We start from the raw sequence: 19,542 nt of genomic DNA, 5'->3' as shown, positions 1-19,542 counted from the left end.
TATCACCTTATGACAATGAGGGAGTGGGGAGCTCTGCCATGCTCCTGGGCTCCCCAGCCTCCCCACAAAGGGCAGTTCAAAATATATTTTTAATTTAACCCCCCCTTTTAATTTTGAGATTTTTCTGCAAACCTAGGGGGTGCTCCTAGTTTAGGAAAAACATGTTGGAGGTGAGTGTATCCCCTATCTTCAGATTTAGGTATCTGCAGGCAGGGGGCACATGTGAGAATTAGATATACAGATATAATTAACACATTCTTACTACTTTTAATTATAACCAAAAATATAAAAAAACAATGACTACAATTTTCACATACACATAACTATTGGTAGAACTCCAGTCAATTCAACCCATCTTTGAACAATATCTTTACTTTTGTGGGCCCCAGCACATATTGTATGGATAGTTATGCTATTCCTAATCTACTAAAACCGTATTATGTTGTTATTCCTTTGTTCCTTATGCATCTCCAAGGTTGTTCTATTATAGATCTCTGGACTTCCTGTTTGGCATATTTAACTAAAAGACCAGACCAGGCCTGATTCTGGCTTCAGAAGCACCCTATGTCACAGTTCTCCTGGATTCCCACCATTTAAATGTAAGAATACAGTTAGCATTACACTGATCTATTTGAACATTGCCTCTGTGTTAGCCTTTGTTTTGGATAACATCTCTGGCTCTACACTTTTCTACCAGAAAAACTCTTCAGTAGTGATTGTTGTGTTCAGGGAGCCCCAGTAAATCCCCATTTTAACAACTATCTCTTCAGTGCCTCTAGATATCCACAGAAAACATTGGGAAATGGGCAGTGCAATCCAAGTGGGGGGGGGAACTCCGTCTGGGATGGCATGATGAGGGCACTGCTGTGCCGCCTGCAAAGGGGCTTTGAGCAGCAGAGAAAGGAGTAAATTTGAAAAACCCTCCTCCTGCCCGAATAGGCCCACTGGGCAAACAGGCTTATGCCACACTTTTGTATGGTGTAAGTCTGCAGCCACGGAAAGGGGCGTTCCTGGGCTGGAAGCCCAGTAGAAGTCAATTAAAATTAGCTCCACCCCCACCCTGTGCTGGCATTCTCTTGGACTCCAGCACAATCTCTGAGTACTGGGCTCTTCCGGGTCTGGGTACCATGGAGCTGTGTGGCATCCATCAGTGGTGTGTTTGCTCCCCCTGCTGGTATTAAGTGCCCCTTATGCTGGTGGGGTGAGCAAATGCGTCAGCATGAGCCTGCCCTGCTCCCATAACCCATTCTGCCCCCCCCCCCACAACTTGATTGGGCCATAAGACTTCTCAATTGATGGCACTACCTAATTTTCTGTTGCTGGACTAGTGGGGAGACAAGTGACAGCTGCTCAGAAAGGGAGGCTTCCTGAAGATGGTATCTGGTTATTTGCAGCACCATCCTAAGCAGATTTACACTCTTCTAAACCCATTGAAATCAATGGGTTTAGAAGGTGTAACTGCATAGGACTGAATTTCAAATGTCGTTGTAGGTAGCTTCTATCTTATTGAAAGCAATATAAAATGTCTGTCAGGGTTCTATGCATTTAGCATGACTTTTGTTGTCTTAGTGATAATCAGGAGACTCAAAGGGGCTTAAAAACTCCATCCCTAACAACAGACACTTTGAGGGGTAGGTGGGACTGAAAGAGTTCCAAAGAACTGTGACTGGCCCAAGGACACCCAGCAGGAATGTGTAGTTGTGGGAAAACAAATCCAGTTCCCCAGATAAAACTCCGCTGCTCATGTGAACAGGTGGGGAATCAAACCCTGTTCTCCTGATCAGAGTCCATCTGCTCTTAACCACTGTACCATGCTGGCTCTCCAAGTGACATTGTCCAGTAATACTTGCCACACCACCTTCAATGTTTTAATCAGCTTTCTACTGAAATGCCCACAGCTGGCAAACCAGGATTGCAGTGTAAAAAGGCAGAATCTTCTGCCACCTGCCTTTCCAGCACCAGTAAAGGATCTAATTATGGTTCTGAATCTGTTCCTTCTGAAGGAGTGTAATCCACAGCAGGCTGTACACCTGCTTTCTTATCAGCTTTATTAACTATCCACAGAATTTCCCTCTTGTCTGGATTTCAGTTTATTCATCCTCATTTAGCCCATTGCCTGCAGACACAGTTTTAAGATTTCTAGCAGCTCCCTGATTTTAGATGGAAAGGAGATGGAGAACAGTTTTCATCAGCATACTGATGACATTCTGCTCCACATGTCTGGACAATCACCCCTACTGGCCTTGTATAGATGTTAAATGGTATAGGGAATGAGATGGAACTTCACAGGACTTGACGGTCTTCACAGGTCAAGGAGCTGAACAAAAATCCCTCAGCACCAAGTGCTCACATTGTCATTCCTAAAAAAGATTTAAGCCAACAGAGAACAGTCCTGCAGATGTAATCCAAAATGATGTCTTGAATAATGATATCAAAGATTTCTGAGTGGTACAGGAGAATCAATTGGGGCAAATTCACCCTGTCCATAGATTAGTATAGATCATCAATAAGGGTAACAAAGGCAGTTTCTGTACCATAGCCATTGCAGAATCCAAGTTGAAAGGAATACAGATATTCAGACTTAACCCAGAAACCAAACTGCACTTTGAATGCTAGGAAAATGTCTAACCTCTATAACACACGGACTGTCTAGAGCAGGGGTCTGCAACCCACGGCTCCGGAGCTGCATGTGGCTCTTTCAGCCTTATACTGCAGCTCCGCGTAACCTGGAGGTTGGAAGGTATCATGGGCGTGTCCCTCCAGGAAAGGTGAGTGGAGGGGCCAAACTGGAGGCAGCTCCGTGCGGAGCCGCCACTCTGGCTCGGTAGATCTTCGGGGCCATGGAAAATGGGTCCAAATGGCTCTTTGGGTGGTAAAGGTTGCTGACCCCTTGTCTAGAGCAAATGTCACCCCTACCCCCACCTCCCAGAATAGCAATTCTATTTTTATTGTGCCAAAAATGATTGTTTGAATATGTCCAAGTTTGCCTCATTCCAATTGGAATGAATATGTAGTATTTATGTCGTATTAAATAATATTTATGACTATAATATTATGGGCCAGTTTATACTACCAGGTATCCTGGGATAACAGCCCTCAGCTCACTGTGAGCTTTAACATGTTTGAAGTGTTTAAGATTGAAGTGAGTTGGAAGAAAGGTATGCTTTGTCAAGATTAGAAGCTCTTCAGTTTCACCTCTTTTTCCATGAGGTTAAAACGTATTAATTAAAGATAAATATTTAGATCAGTCAGTAGTTTGACTATTTCCCCTGGTTGGTGAGTAACCCAAATAATCCTGTACCACTATCCTTGCCCTTCATTTTTGATTGTTCAGACAGTTGTTATCTTGGGAGAGCAACATTTGAATCTTGATTGTTTACTGTAAATACTCTCAAAGTTGTCAACACAAATAAAAGATAATGCCTGAATGAGTTTTGGATCATCAGTTCATTTTATTTCTTAAACCTTTAATGGCATTTATAAAATGTAACATAACAACCTTCACAATTAACACAATTTGGAATGCATAGTAATAACACCAGTTAAATATTTTGCCATAGCTTCCAAAACTTTGTGTCTATCGCTATTTAAAAGAAAAATAAATTTCTGTTCATCTGTTATCCCTTCAAGCTCCCGCAAAAGGGGGATCATCAGTTTTCAACCCTGATTTACTAGTAAGGGCCATGTCTTAGAATATTGTGTAAATATAATTTTACTAGGTAAATAGATGATACACTTAAATTACTCTTTTTTCTTCCTCAAGGGCACAGTGGAATTAAAGTCAGATCATGGTCACTATTCATAGCACCCACTTGCCAATGCAGAATATATCTCTTGGAGTCATCTGGACATTTTTTAATCTGATTTTTTTTTTTAAAAAGTTAAATTATGCCCTAAGAATGCCATTTCATTCTCACTTTGGACTAGAAATAATACTTTAGAACTAGAGTGGCCAGTGGTTAAAATGTACATTTCTCCGGTAGCCCTTATCCTATTCTTGCTAAGGTGTGGCTTAAAAATTTTGTTCTTAAGGAAAAGAAAACATATTTTCAATTTAAAAGACAAGGAGGCAGTTCATATGTGAACTATATAGTACTGGATTGTTCTAGTGTCAACAAGAGTCTATCAGTGACAATATCATTTTGTGTGATAAATTAATTTTTTAGCTACTAGCAGAGCCATCTACGGTCACAGACAGACATGTGGAAGCCTCCTCTTAAGGTTGAATGATTAGTATTCAGTTTAAAAACAAACATTTTAATTGTGGAAATACTTGAAAAGTACAGCCAGTATTCTTCCCAACTGCTGACTAAGAATGTAACCTTGCCTGGTGTTCAGACCACTGATTGAAAAGGCACTGGGATAACTGACGATACGAGGCATATGTATTTTAATCTTTATGAAAATTAATTTGGCGTTAATATGGATTACTGTTAAATAGCGTGGTGTAGTGGTTAAGAGCAGGTGAACTCTAATCTGGAGAACCGGTTTCGATTCCTCTCCTACACGTGAGCAGCAGATTCTTATCTGGTGAAATGGATTTGTTTCCCTCTTCGAACACATGAAGCTTGCTGGGTGACCTTGGACAAGTCACAGTTCTCTCCAAGCTCTCCCAGCCCCACCTATCTCACAAGATGTCTGTTGTGGGGAGAAGAAGGGAAAGGAGTTTGTAAGCAGTCTTGAGACTCCATACAGGAGAGAAAGGCGGGGTATAATCCAAACGCCTCTTCTTCTTTTGAACACATAGGGCAGTACTTCAGGTTAGGCTGTTCTGTCTTGAGCCATTTTCCCCACCCAGTGACGTAGGTATAGATTTTTTATGGGGTGGGTTTGGTGACTGAGGGCTTTCCGGCTGTTCCATTCCATGCATTGTTTCAAGCAAGCCGAACATATAATGAACCCGAGAACACCCCCCCCCCTTACCTACATCCCTGCCCCCACCCTGTGTATTATTAGGCACCTCCTACCATCAAAGTTCATTTTTCAGTGCTAGCTCCTGGCTAGGTGGAAGTCCTGAGGACAAAGAAGTTAGCCATCCTTGGTTGTTGTTTTTTAATGTAGCGAACATGGAGCCAGAGAATGGCACTCCTATAAAATCTGTTTTCTTCAAGCATTTGGTATATATTCCTTCATAAGGAACTACTTCTGAATAGGCAGTAGCTGAATTACTCAGGGGAACTTCACTAAGGCTCTTTTCTGTAAGAAAAAGAAAACAACACTGACTGTTTCTGTAGGAGGTTTTCAGAAGGGCCTCTCTTGCTTTGATACCTTTTGCACATAGTTTATATACAGAAGTAAACATAAGCCCTACTTTTTCTCACACAAGGAGTGTCAGGGATAATTCTTTTTGGTTCTGATTTATCTTTGCAATATAAATGTTACTGTGAATTTAATAGTGAATACGTGGCTTCAAGTATTTTGGTAGGGAGGGGGAGTGCAGCAACGTAACACCAAACACTAGAGGGAGCTGTCCACACACAGCTTTCTTGAGCACATTTTCCCTTTCTACAGTATTTCAGTGAAAAGTAGAAGCTAGAATTTAAAAGTGTTGGACACTGCAAAGTGTTTATAATATATTGCTTATGGATAGAGTAGTTTGAAAGCAAAGCCCCATTATAACATTTTGCTTTAAAATATTTTTTCTGTTTAATTTTGTTACTGGATTAATAATTCTTTCCTCTGGCATCTGAGGGTACATGCCCCAACATACTCATAGTAGCTTGTCTGCTTGAAGCAGAAAGGGAACATCAACCAGGAAATGTATGAGATTTTCCACATATTAGAAACTTCCTTAAATACAGAAATTGTCCACTATTGCTAATCGAGTATCTCAGAAGACTGTTGCATTAAATGTGTCTGATGACAATAACATCCACTTCTTAATTATGAAAAAGGTTAATTAAAAAAATTAACAAAAATTTAAATTTAAAAATTGTGTAATGGATATTATTGATACCTGCATACTACAGATACAGAACTAAGGCTGAGTTAATAGGAAGCCTGCAAAAATTTATGATGAACTGAGCCATAAATAACCCACTCGTGTCTTATGTCCTTCAGTCCCAGTCAGGCAGCAAGAACTGGTAGGCTGCATTTGGCTTAGTGAGTTCCAATTTGTGTAGCATCAGTGCGCTCATTATAATTGCCATGTTAAGGCTCATTTGAATTGTTGCATGGGGTAGCTTTATTTGGTGAGCCATTTACATGTAGCAGCTCACCATGCTGAGTGGGTGAAAAAATTTTTCATTCCACTACAGAACGACTTGTATAAATGGAAGGGTAATAAGCTATTACAAACAGCTTGCTCTATTAACAATACATGAGCTGCCTTTTACCACTAGATCAGATAATTGACCTTTCTAACCCAGTGATGTTTGTTTTACCTGCTCTTCAAAAACTTGGGCACAGGCCTTTTCCAGTGTTATTCCTTCAGTTACTTTTAAACCAAGACACCAAGAATTGAACTGTTTTATCACTGAGTCAGGACCACAACTTCCACATGTGACTGAGGGCGATTTCGCACTCACCGTGTGAACTCAAGTTCGACCTATGTTCAACCCAAGTGCTCCCCACATCCGGTGAATCCGACGTGGGTTCGTCCTGCTCTGATCCGTTCTGCCATTAAATTTTCGACTCCACCTCCGAGGTGGGGTAAACCAGCGAAGCTAGGTTGAATTCAAGCGAAACTGACGGGAGTGGGGAATCTTCGTTGGGTTGATTCACCCGTTCAGCCAATCACAGACAAATGTTTTGGGCATGTGCAGAACGGAAGACTCGCGCCGGCAAAAAGCTGTAATGTAAAAAAAAAATTGGGAAAAAAAGGGACGCATGTTCGCATTCCCGCCCGAACGCAGCAGCCAATCAGGCACGACGGGGTGATCCTGCCCTCTGAACTTGGCTCCAGCAGGACAACCTCGGCTGCTGTGGGAAGTTACAAGGGGATTGACATAGGTCGACTCTTTCAGCCTGATGAGTCGACCCTATGTCAATTCTCGAGTGCAAAATCGCCTTGAGATAACCACCATGAAAGCAAACCTAAGCAGAACTACTAAGTGGTGGCTTACTCCCGGGAAAGTATTCTTAGGATTGCACTACCAATGAAGCAGTTTAGCCAACATAGGATCGAATGTGTAGAATATGAAACTAGGATTTAAATTCCCACTCAGTCAAGAAGCTCACTAAATGCCAGTATCTCTCACTGTGTGCTAGATTAATGTAGTTATTTATCCCACACTATTGCTGTGAGGATAAAATAAAAATGGGGAAATCATATACTGCTCTTACCACTTTAGATAAATATGTAAGATTTAAAATAGCTTCTATAATGTGTGTACTAAGCCAAAATAAGAGATTGTCAGATTTTCTGAAGCACCTATAAGTAGACCATGGAAGAGATTACAGGAGAAGCATTTTTGACATGAATGAGCATTCTGGCCAACTCAGGCTTTGGATGCACGTTCCAAACCAAACAGTAGTAAAACCTGTTTTAAATGTAATGTGTGATAATACCCCTTCAGAGCTAAGTAATGGATTGGGAAAACTCCATCCTAGAACCCTAGGAAGTAGGTGAACATAGGGACCCAGGTTTCCACTGTACTCCAACCCGTCTCAGAACATGTAGGCAAGGGTCCAGACCATAGTGGTGCTCTGAGACTTCTTGATCTAGACTGGTGGCCCAGTTGGCCCAAGGCGAGTGCTTGCATACTAGTCCCTGCTGTTGCTGGCTGTTCTATAGTGTCATGAGGAAAGTATGCATGCCCCCTCATTTCTCACTTCAATTTTTAGGATTCTGGGGAGAAAGTAAGGATAATTTGGACCCACTGCTATCAACACCCTTTCTTGGTTAGCTCAGAACCCAGTTTTCAAGTACCCATCTATGTCGATTGTGACATATTTGCTAGGTAAAATAACCAACATGGAATGAAAATAAATCTGAGGGAACCGCTGACAGTAAGGAGACCTGTCTTAAGCTGAGTCATGTAGGAGTCATGCTTTGGAAAAAATGATGACAAGTACACCCTTCAGTCTATCACCTCGTTCTGCAAAATGGCTCTTCATCTGAAATATAGGTATGCTGTTGTATAAGAGAGCTTTAGGGCTTGAAAGCTGTAGTCATGGGCCTTGTTCTCTCATGCTTCTAACTACCTGCCTGCCACCCACCTCCCATGTCCAACCACCTGCCAGCTTCATCCACACCTCTCCCTGTGTTCAATTCTGTGAAGGAATAGGGAAACTATAATGATTGCTGCCCACTGCCACAGTGCTTCCACAGAAACAGTTTTGCAGGGTGGGGGTGGGGGGTGGGGGAGATACATCTCTCTCTCTCTCTCTCTCTCTCTCTCTGTGTGTGTGTGTGTGTGTTTAGCATAAAGGGGGAAGGAAATGAGGAGGCTATCAGAAAGGTCCATAGCCACATATCTGTGAGGGCCTGGCCATCAGGAATACCCAAAATTCTTCTCAGAAATTTCAGCTCACAAGTCTCCAGACTTATTTTATTTATGGAGGTACAAGTGAGCTGACAGGATTGTACCTCAGGGAAACTTGATCCAGTTTCCATTGTTTTGGCAAGTTATTGGGAAGAGACTGACAAGCACTTGACACTGAGGGCCAAACTGGACATGTTTTTTTTTTTAAAAAACTCTGTGGATGGATCTCCTCACAGATTTTTAAATAACGTCACCTGGGAGGGGATTTGGACGGGATAGTTGGAGGATTTGAGCTGTTCTCCTTCATACTTTTCTCCTCATGCCTGGAGTTGCTATTTATTTCATGAGGCCAGGAAGGGGGTAATTACAAAGTACTAGGATGGCACCTGCACTTTTTTGTGTGATGCAGACAACAGTTGTAAGGACAGCTGGAAATGACAATAACACTTAATAGTAGAAGTCTGATTTGAATATCTTCTCAGTCCTGGTATTAATGTTTTTTAAAAATGCAATAGACTTGTTCACAGGTCTCCCAGCATCCTTACTTTAGCCTTTAGTATTCATTTTATTAAAATTTGTAATACATTTAAGGATATTCAGTTACTTGTATTTTTTCTCACATTGATTTAAATTTCCCAGTGTAACCTGAGACATTTCATCACACAATTTGGCTTCGAGTCACCTTTCAGGATTCTAGTTAGGCCTGTGAATTCAGACTCTGAGAATCTTTTCTTGTCCTCTTAATGATTCAGAGTTCCTGTATTGCAGGGGTCCCTGACATGGTGTCCATGGGTTCCATGGCACCCACCAATACCTTTTCTGTGGCCACGAAGTATTTTTAGGACATTGGTGGGGTTACTAGGGCTTTTGACCAGCTAGGCTTCTGATTGATAATTGGAGATTTGCCAGCCATTTTGTTGCTGCAGTTACCATTCAGTGTAAGAATTCCAAATGAACCTGCAAACCCATAGAGATTGGGGATCCCTGCTGCATGGCATCCATTTTAAAAATTAGATTTTTTTATTCATAAAATACACACTTCATAGTCTTGAAGAATTATAAGGGTGCAAAAGTCCAAGCAATTTAACTTCCCTGCCACAAGGTAAGATCATTTTTGTCTTCTACAGATCACCACATGCATTGAGACCAGAAGCAAAAAAAGAAGTGCTTTGCAAACCAGATGACTTGTGCAAAGAGGTGTAGATTGGCTTTCCTGTTTTTCAGGGACTTGGGCTTATCCTTTGTGGTCAGCAGCACAGGAGGAGGAAGGCAGGAATTGGTTGGGGAGCTTACATTTAGACTGCTATCTTCATAACAAGGAGGAAGAACAGTCAATACTTCATTTCATTGTAAGGAAAGTGATTCAGGCATAAGCACACTAGCCATCTCCTTGCCTCTTAGTAAGGAGAGAGTGATTAGAGAGAAGTTGGCAGTGGCACATGAACTGCCCTCTTCATGGGTAAGAGGAGCCAGAGGATAGAAGGCTCTAGGATACATTCCTTGGCAATAGAATTAATGTAGAAAGGCTGGGTAGAAAGAGTTATAGCCATAATTTATTAAGTTGGAAATCTTAGGTACCTCCTCAAATACGTGAGCTTAATGTACTGGAATTGGACTTCCTGACAGAGGCGTATTTACCTAGGGGACATGGAAATTTCAGGTTCATTGGGTTTGTTTTATATTTTTAGTGTTTTTTCAGTTGTTGGCCTGCAGGGGGAGCAGTTTTTAGGCTAGCAGCACCAAAATTTCAGGGATTTTTCAGGAGACCCTCCTGATGATACCCCCCAAGTTAGGTGAGGTTTGGTTCAGGAGTTCCAAAGTTATGGACTTCCCAAAGGGGTGCCCCATCCCCCATTGTTTCCAATGGGAGCTAATAGGAGATGGAGGCTACACCTTTGAGGGTCCATAACTTTGGACCCCCTGAACCAAACTTCACCAAACCTGGGTGGTATCATCAGGAGAGTCTCCTAAAGACCCTGAAATTTTGGCTAGCTTAACAATTGCACCCCTGACAGCAGGCACCCTCCAAATTTCCCCAGATTCTCCTTTTAAATCCACCCCCTTTGGCATAGACTTAAAGGGAGAATGTGAGGTCCCCAGTTTAAAGATTAAAAGTGATGCTGTTTGGGGGTGGGTTCCACTGGAGGTGTTTTGTGAGAGTTGATGCTGACATTTGTTTGGTAAATGTTTTGCTGGGGGTAATTTGTGAGAGATTTACATGCTTAATACCCACTTGCACTGCCTTGGAGCTGTTTCTCAGGCTAATAACCTACCTCATAGGGTTGGTGTGGGGACAAACTTAGGAAAGATAATTAGTGGGGAGAGAGCCATGTATGTTTTGCTGGGGATGGGAGGTGTTTTGTGAGCTGGTGCAAAAAATCATTGTTTGGTCGTGGTGGGGGAGGGTGGCCACTCATACGGGGGGGGGGGGCAAACTCAGGTTTTGTCCCGGGGTCCAGTTTGCCTAGATACGCCTCTGCATTCTGGAAACTTTTACACTACTCTGTGACCACAGCAGGGTCACCTGCTGCCCTAAATTGCCTTGCTAAGAAAAATTTTAAGGGACCCTGCCTAGACTACTACTACTTGCAGTAGTCTGCAAAAGTCTGACGCTTCCAGTTGCACCCAAATTAACGTTTCATGTAATAATTTATTAATAACCATACCAAACAAATAAGTGTTCAAAACCAAAATGTGAATCTGTTTTAACAACACTTGCCATAGGCAAGCCTGATGCATTAACTGCTGAACCGAAAGGAAGCAAAAAAGTCATGAGCCAAGTCGAGCTAGATCCTAGTTTAACATAGAATACACCTGTCAATCTACTAAAACCTGTTGAAAAATCTTTTACCTGAGCATGCTAAGTGATACACTGTCACTTGCCCTCTTCATAGCCTTACACCTTTCTCACAGTCCTGCCTTCCCACAACCTTTGAATCTTTTTGGTTCTTGCAGAAACAAGCTATTTATAATAAAAATTCAGTCACACAGGGTAATTTCATTGCAATACAGCTGTAAACAGAATTATATTCTTCTAAATCTAATTAAGTAAATGGACTGAGAAGTGTGTAGCTCTTCGTAGGATTGCACTGTTAGTAGCCCCATAGGAGTGGTGGTCAGTGTGTATGTTGATGTAGTTACAGTACCAGGCTAGGATTTGGAATACTGCTAAATCCATGAAGCTCATTGGCTAGTAACTTGGCTAGTGACACATACGCAGCATAATTTTAGAGTGTTCTTGTGCAGATAAAATGAAGGAGAGAAGAAACATTTCTTGGAGGAAGGGTAAGAGGAAAAGATGATACCTCTATAGCAAGAAAAAGTGCATTAGCATATTCATATTTTAAATGTGCCTTTTAAAAAATTAAACATTTCAAAATAGTGTTCTACTTAAGGTTCTTTCAAATCTGCTTATTAAGACTAGTATTTTCTTGTATATACATATATATAAGCTCAGGACTGTCTTAACCAATTCATGCATACTCAGACATATCTTTGAGATGTAAATTTCATGCTATAGAATTTCATAGATAACAAAACATTGATAGAACCTGCCACGGTTGGTTTGCAGTTATAGATTCTGATCATGCTGATTTTTTATTATTTAGTCTTGTGTGGCAAGATGCAACATTGGAAATGGAACTTTTAAAATGAAAATAGGAATCAGTCCTGTCCAAGATATTTTTCTGCCAATAAATGCTATAAAAAGATACTGGCTCAGACACAAAGACTTTTCTAACTGTCTACTGATCTCAAAGACTAACATCGGGAGTAAAAACAGCCTCACTCTAGCATATTAATTCCTATGCGGGAACTATTGTCTTTTCAGCAGCTTTTTTTTTTAGTTTTATATTTTCCATAACTATTCACCTAGATTTATTTTAAAAATTGTGAATATTTTGGCCAGAAGCCACCTGTTGCCAAAGAAATAAGTTGGGGGAGTGGCCTTTGCTTTGCATGTTGAAGGTCCCAGGTTCAATTGTCAGCATCTCTGTTTAAAAAGATCAGGTAGGTATGTGTGTTAAGTGCAGTCAAGTTACTATTGTGACCCCATAAATCAAGTACTTCCAAAATTCTTATCGTTAGCTGCCTTAATCTGGTCTTGCAAATGCACAGTCAATCCATTTATTGAGTCAATTCATTTCATGTTGGGTCGTCCTCTTTTCCTGCTGCTACCTTCAACTTTTTCTAGTATTGATGTCTTTTCCAGTGATTCTTGTCTTCTTATAATGTGACCAAAGTTTGATAGCCTCAATTCAGTCATTTTTGCTTCTAGGGTAAATTCAGTCTTGATTTGATCCAGAATCCACTTATTTGTCTTTTTGGTGGTCCATGGTATCTGTAAAACTCTCCTCCAACACCACGTTTTAAGTGAATCAATGAATCCTAGTGAACTTTCTTCCTGTCAGCTTTTTTCATTTTCCAACTTTCACACCAATAAATAGTGATGGGAAATACTATGGCAAAAATTAACTTGATCTTGGTTGCCCAGCAACACATCCTTAAACTTAAGAATCTTTCCCATCTTCTTTGTGGCTGCCCTTCCTATCTCAGTCTCAATCTCCTTCTGATTTTTGGGTCTCCCATTTGCAGTCCCCCTTTTGGTTGGTGATGGAACCAAGGAATAGAATGCCTATTTCAATTTAAATTTCTTCTTCATCAGCCTTCAAGTTGTATAACTCCCTAGTAGTCATTACTTTTGTTTTATTGATGTTCAGCTGTAACCCTGGTTTAGCACTTTCTGCTTTAACTCCCATCAATAGTCACTTCAGGTCTTCACTATTTTTTGCCAGTAATGTGGTATCATCTGCATATTTCAAATTGTTAACATTTTTCTACCAATTTTTAATTCACCTTTATCTAAATCTACTACAGTTTTTCCTGTGGTCTGTTCTGCAAATAGATTGTACAGAGACGGAGATAAAATGCATCTTTTTCTGACATCTTTGACAACTAGAAACCATCTGGGTTTTCCATATTCTGTTCTAACAGTACCCTCTTGTCCAGAATAAAGATTCCACATCAAACCAAACAGATATTAAGGAACATCCATTTCTTTTAATACCAGCCATAGCTTATCATGATCCATTCAGTCAAAACCTTTGTTCTAATTTTCGAAATGCAAACTAATTTTCAAGTAGAATATGATGAGAAAAACCTCAGGCTGATCTCAGGCTGATCTGGAGATCTGTTACCAGTTAGAGTAGGCAATACTGACCTTTATGGACCAGTATTAGGCAGTTTAGATGCATAGTTTAGTTTAGATGCATAAATCTTTAGAATTATTTTACTTTAGAGGATTAATGTCCTTAGAGAGGTTACTGTCCTAGATATTGTGAATAACCTGAAATCAACAGACCAAATGATTGGCATGATGGTTGTTTGGAGTAAATACACTTTAAATTTATACTGGTTCAATCAATATTTATTATTACAGTCATAGACCAAAAGTTGTCAAACATAAAATATAAGATCCACATTATACATTTCCATACTAAAATTGCAGGTATTTATACTGGTTCATTTTAATGTTGCCTTTTCAATAACAAGGTTTAAAATTTAGCTTGATGAGACAGAATATAGTGTTAATAGGAAAACAGTCTCAAGGGTGTTTGGATTGCATGCAAACAATCAGGAGAAAAGGCTTGAATGAATTAATCATAGTAAATATTAAAGTGCTTTAATGGTTCTGGAATATAAAGCAATAAGCAAAGCAAAAGCTAAGGAATTTAATATAGGCTGTTACAAACAAAGCAATTAAAATGCCCTGCAGTTATATGGTTGCCATATTTCAATCCAAAGGGAGTATAAGGATGCTTTACTTCCTGTGGATGCAACTGGCCAGTGGAGGTTATCATTAAAGATGTTTTTGATTGAATCCAAAATGCTCATTGCATAACAAAAGCTTCATATGGAAAATGGATATTCTTGGATGGAGTGGGGGGAGTTTATGAAAATGAGTATTTAAAAGCTTCCATTTGCGTGTCTTTCATTTGCTGAAATTGCTAATGATGACCATAATCAGATACACTGTAGGTGCTTTTTTATTATGAGAAAATACAACCAGGGAGGAGTAGTTTTACAGACTTGTGTAAAGATGGCAAACTTTTTGTTATGTTAAGCCATTCTTGAAAATGAGCATGGTTGAGATCTTGTCCATTGGTTGCAGAGGTTCCTGGAACTATGTTCGATGGAGCACAGTCTGCTCATAGGAAATGGTGGTTGTTACAATAAATATCACCCTATAATAGATAACAGATAGATAGATATAGATAGGATGGATGGATGGATGGATGGATGGATGGATGGATGGATGGATGGATGGATGGATGGATGGATAGATAGATAGATAGATAGATAGATAGATAGATAGATAGATAGATAGATAGATAGATAGATAGATAGATAGATAGATAGATAGATAGATAGATAGATAGATAGATAGATAGATAGATAGATAGATAGATAGAAAGAATAGATATCACCCTGTGCCAGGTTAGCCTGATCTTGTCAGATCTCAGAAGCTAAGCAGGATTGGTGCTGATTAGTTCTTGGATTGGCAACCTCCAAGGAATATAGGGTTATGGTACAGAACCATCTCTGAATGTCTCTTGCCTTGAAACCTCCACCAGGGGTTGCCATAAGTCAGTAGTGACTTCATGGCAATTTTTTAAAGGTTGTCATTGTTTCCCAGTATGAACTTAATATACTTCCATGGACACAAAAGGTGCAGTGGCATCTTAAAGACTAGCATTTAATTCAATACAAGCTTTTGTGCATCATAGATCACTTCTTTAAATAGATACATGAAAGAAAATTGTATTAGGAAGTCCTATGAGGAAGGTGTGTGTGTGTGTGTGTGTGGGGGGGGGTGTTTGTCAGATGTTCCAGTAGATAAGAATGTGGCTTAAATGAACATTAGCTGATATTAGGACACGATTATGGTCTGATAAAACATATTAGGAACAGGTTCTGGAAGGTTTTCTGGGCTGTGTGGCCGTGGTCTGGTGGATTTTGTTCCTAACATTTCACCTGCATCTGTGGCTGGCATCTTCAGAGGTGTATCACAGAACATTAGGAACAGAATATTAGGAACAGTCAAACTTTCTAAAGAGTGGGTGCTGTAGAATCATTAGAGACTGTGGTGACTAAGAAAATCAACGTCTCTGTTTAAGCCAGGTTGACATGCAGTGTTTAATTTTTTATGAGTTTTTATTCAGCTCTTTTTGCACTGTATCTCCTCTGATATTTATCATAGAACAGTGACTTTCACACCTCTACTAGAATTTCCAGAGAGCTTACAGTGTACCCCCACTGGTTTCTGAATGTTGTGCTTCCTTATGTACAGTTTGTATCACTTTACAGTCTTCAAGGATATGTCCAACATCTGCCTACCACACTGCACCAGTTCCTGCACTGTCATCTCATTTTCTGTTTTCTAAACTGCATTTGTGCATTAAGTGCTGTCAAGTCACTTCCAACTTACAGCAACCCTATGAATTAATATCCCCCCCCCCCCAAATGTTCTGTTGTTCATAGCCTTGCTCAGGTCTTGCAGACCGAGAGTCATTCCATCTCATGTTGGGTCTCCCTCTTTTCCTGCTGCCTTCAGTTACTAGATTTACCATAAATCTGTTGCATAGATGAGGTAGGATGTATGGTAAAATGGCTGTTCAGTCTCTCAGAGACTGGGACATGTGAAGAGCAGTTGAATAAAGATAACCATTGAGCTGAGAAAGGAGCTATGAATGGTTATTATCCTGCTGTCATTTCTATTAGGATCTAGTCTGGTAATCAGATGGGACACTATTCAATTCTCCCACCCTAGTCTCAGTTTTCTGCCTTCCCCCTAGCCAGGTTCCCAGACCTCTACCTGGAAAGCCAGAAAGAAAGAATCTAACTTTTTGGGATGAAGGAAAGCCTGTCAATCATAGGGGCTCCTTGATTCTGATGTATGAACATGTAATGTTTTACTGAGATGTTTGTCTAACTAATGTATTGTTTCAAACAGATACAAATTTTGTCCTGGGTAATGCCCAGATAGTGGACTGGCCTATTGTATATAGCAATGACGGATTTTGCAAGCTCTCAGGATACCACAGAGCAGAAGTTATGCAAAAAAGCAGCACCTGCAGGTATTTTCAGCATAGATTTACTCTCTGTTAAATAGTGTATAATGTTGCTATGGTCATGTTGAAGCTTTCCACTTTTGGGTTTACTCTTCTGTTGTCTGTGGATGAGAGTCTGGGATGGCAAGATGGTATAGAGGGTTGGGTATGCAAACTGACTATGCTTGATGCCAGGAACACATGGGAACGATGCTGATCTTCAGATGGATTCCCTAGGAAGAGGAAATTGGCTTTAAGTGGCAAAGGCAAATTTGGTTGAAGAGAAGAAGAAGAGTTTGGATTTATACCCCACCTTTGTCACCTGTAAGGAGACTCAAGGTGGCTTATAATATGGTGATCAGACGTCCCACTTTTGGTGGGACAGTCCCGCCTTAAAACAATTTGTCCTGCGTCCCGTGGGTTTTTTGAACCATCCCGATTTTTGAAAGACTGCCGCACTGCCTTCTGGGGCGCTCCCCGGTTTCCCGCCCTGTCACAGGGTGGGAAACCGGGAGCACCCCAGAAGGCAGTGCGCTCCTGCGGCTGCGCGCGTGCGCGTGGCCGCCCACCCGGGTCCCGATTTACAAAGGTGACAATCTGGTCACCTTACTTATGAGATCCTTTCCCTTCCTCTCCCCACAACAGACACCTTGTGAGGTTGGTGAGGCTGAGAGAGTTCCGAAGAACTGTGACTAGCCCAAGGTCACCCAACAGAAATGCAGGAGTGTGGAAACACATCTGCTTCACCAGATAAGTCTCTGCCACTCAGGTGGAGGAGTGGGGAATCAAACCTGGTTCTTCAGATTAGAATCCAGCTGCTCTTAACAACTACACCATGGTGGCTCTATTTTAAAAGAGTATTTTAAACCAGTTTAAACTCCATTTTGTGGCTGTCCTGTATCTTATTTTGAGCATCTTTTCATTTACTTTGCAGTTTTATGTATGGAGAGCTGACGGACAAAGAAACCGTTGACAAAGTTCGACAAACATTTGAGAATTACGAGATGAACTCCTTTGAAATCTTGATGTATAAAAAGAACAGTAAGTTGACTCTTATAGTCATTTTTCAACAGGATACAATCAAAATAGAAATGTAAATGGGCAAGCAAACATCTGACAAAACATTACTGTTACAGGAGTGGCCTGCATTTTTAAAAAATTCATTTGTCATTAATAGGCTTCCACTGGAGTGATTTATGAGAATGATAACTTTACTTGGCATTCAGAAATAGAATTGTTGCTAATGATATAGTGGGTAAAAACTGGAAACAGTGGCTGTAGTAAATTGCTTTCATAGAGGGTTTTATACCAGAGCTTTTACTGGAATGCCATTGGCTATGGACGTATATGCACCAGGCTAATGCTGTTTGTGACAGAAACCCTTTCTGCATAGTACAAATGAAATTCTTTGCATATGTTTTTTAAAGATCTGTTGGGGTTGTTTTTTTCCAGATAAAGCATTGGCAGTGAAAGCAGATTTTTTCTGCTCCCTTCCCAGCTCTTACTTTCAGTTTCTACTGAGCAGCTCACACCCACCATTTTCTGCCCTCTTCAGGAGGCTCTGTGCTGCCTCCATTTTCAGAATGATCTCATGGCATTTCCTCTGCTTGTAGCTTATCTGCACATCATTTCAAATATAAAATTTATTACCAACGTTACCAAAGTTTTTCCTGGTGATCCTGCATACATTTAATTTTTCCTTTTTTTTGGATTTGTTTAAATGAGATATCTTTGAAGGTATGTCATCACAGTATGAGAATCGGCTGTGATTCTCAAATCGTGAGTCAGTAAATTTGGGTGAGCGGGGGAATGCCACAGGCAACCCTTTCAAGTGTCATACGTGGGGATCATTCAACCCATTCCCCCATCCTCCCTCCAGGTGGAGTCAGCAGTGGGGTAGGTATTAGTGTAGGCAGATGGGGGAACTCAACCTGGATGCGTCATTCAACCCATTCCCCCATCCTCCCTCCAGGAGCAAGTGGCTATATTGGGAACTCCAGTTCATTCCTTGACGCATCCAGGTTGAGTTCCCCCATCTGCCTACACTAATACCTACCCCACTGCTGACTCCACCTCCAACCCCTAGTGGAGTAATCACAGCACATGCACAATCCAGAACAATCCTCCAAAGGGGTGCCTGCAGTTTTCCAGCAACCCAGCAACCAATGTCACCATCCTTTTCCCCCTGTGAAAAAATTCAGAACCCTCAAGGATCACAGGGAACAAGCGCTGTTTTGAAATACAAAGCCATTGCTTTGCTTCCACCTGATCCCACCTGTGCCTGCTTACACATTCACACACATACACTATGCTTGCTGGCAAGAGATCAATCTGTTTACAACTTCCAGTGCAAGGATCCCAGCTTTCCAGAGACTCTGCACAAGCTGAAGGACCAGAGAAGCTTCTCCTGAAGAGCCACGTGGGGCACAGCAGTGAACTGGGCTTAGCACCCAGGCAGGGGCACCTCTGAGGTTGGTGAAGGTCGGTGCTGCTTCTTCCTCCTGTGCTTCCCTAATCAGGGGAGAGGCAACCAACCAGATTCTATTATTACGGTGGGGTGGGGTGCTAGCTACCAGACCTGTTGCAGACTTTTGCCGGGCAGGATGCTAGCTGCCATGCTACAGGAACCCCCTCCCCTGCTTGTGCCAGGTACTATCTACTGTAGATATGCCCCTGCGTGACATTGTAGCTTCGAAGATATCGCATTTAAAACAAAAAAAAGGAAAACACACATGCCCAGGATTTCCAAGAAAAACTAACTTTATTAATGAATGTTATACACTAAAAGGATGCACAGATGAGCTGCAAGCAGAAGAAAGTCTGTGGAACCATTTTGCAAATGGAGGCAGCACAGAACCTCTTGGTAAGGGCACAAAAAAATGGGCGCGTGCAAAGTGAGAGTTTTGAACACATGCGATAGAAATACAATGCTTTTTTGTACTATTCAGCCAAGAAAAAACCCAATCTTGGGGAAAAAGAATAACTATTTTAGCATTTTCTGAATAACC

At 41.0% G+C, this 19,542-nt stretch overlaps 1 protein-coding gene across 1 annotated transcript in view; it reads left to right on the top strand.

The window, feature by feature from the left end:
• The window catches only part of KCNH1 (potassium voltage-gated channel subfamily H member 1), a 299,776-nt gene that overhangs the window by 9,607 nt on the left and 270,627 nt on the right, over positions 1-19,542 (top strand). Inside the window, exons 2-3 of the mRNA XM_048484669.1 lie at positions 16,438-16,561; positions 17,469-17,575. Coding sequence (XP_048340626.1) covers positions 16,438-16,561; positions 17,469-17,575 — 231 coding nt within the window. The remainder of the gene's footprint in view (positions 1-16,437; positions 16,562-17,468; positions 17,576-19,542) is intronic.

This window comes from Sphaerodactylus townsendi, linkage group LG01 (assembly GCF_021028975.2).
Source record: "Sphaerodactylus townsendi isolate TG3544 linkage group LG01, MPM_Stown_v2.3, whole genome shotgun sequence".
Taxonomy (NCBI): domain Eukaryota; kingdom Metazoa; phylum Chordata; class Lepidosauria; order Squamata; family Sphaerodactylidae; genus Sphaerodactylus; species Sphaerodactylus townsendi.
The sequence above is the reverse complement of the archived record's forward strand: the minus strand, read 5'-3'. Positions and strand labels throughout refer to the sequence as shown.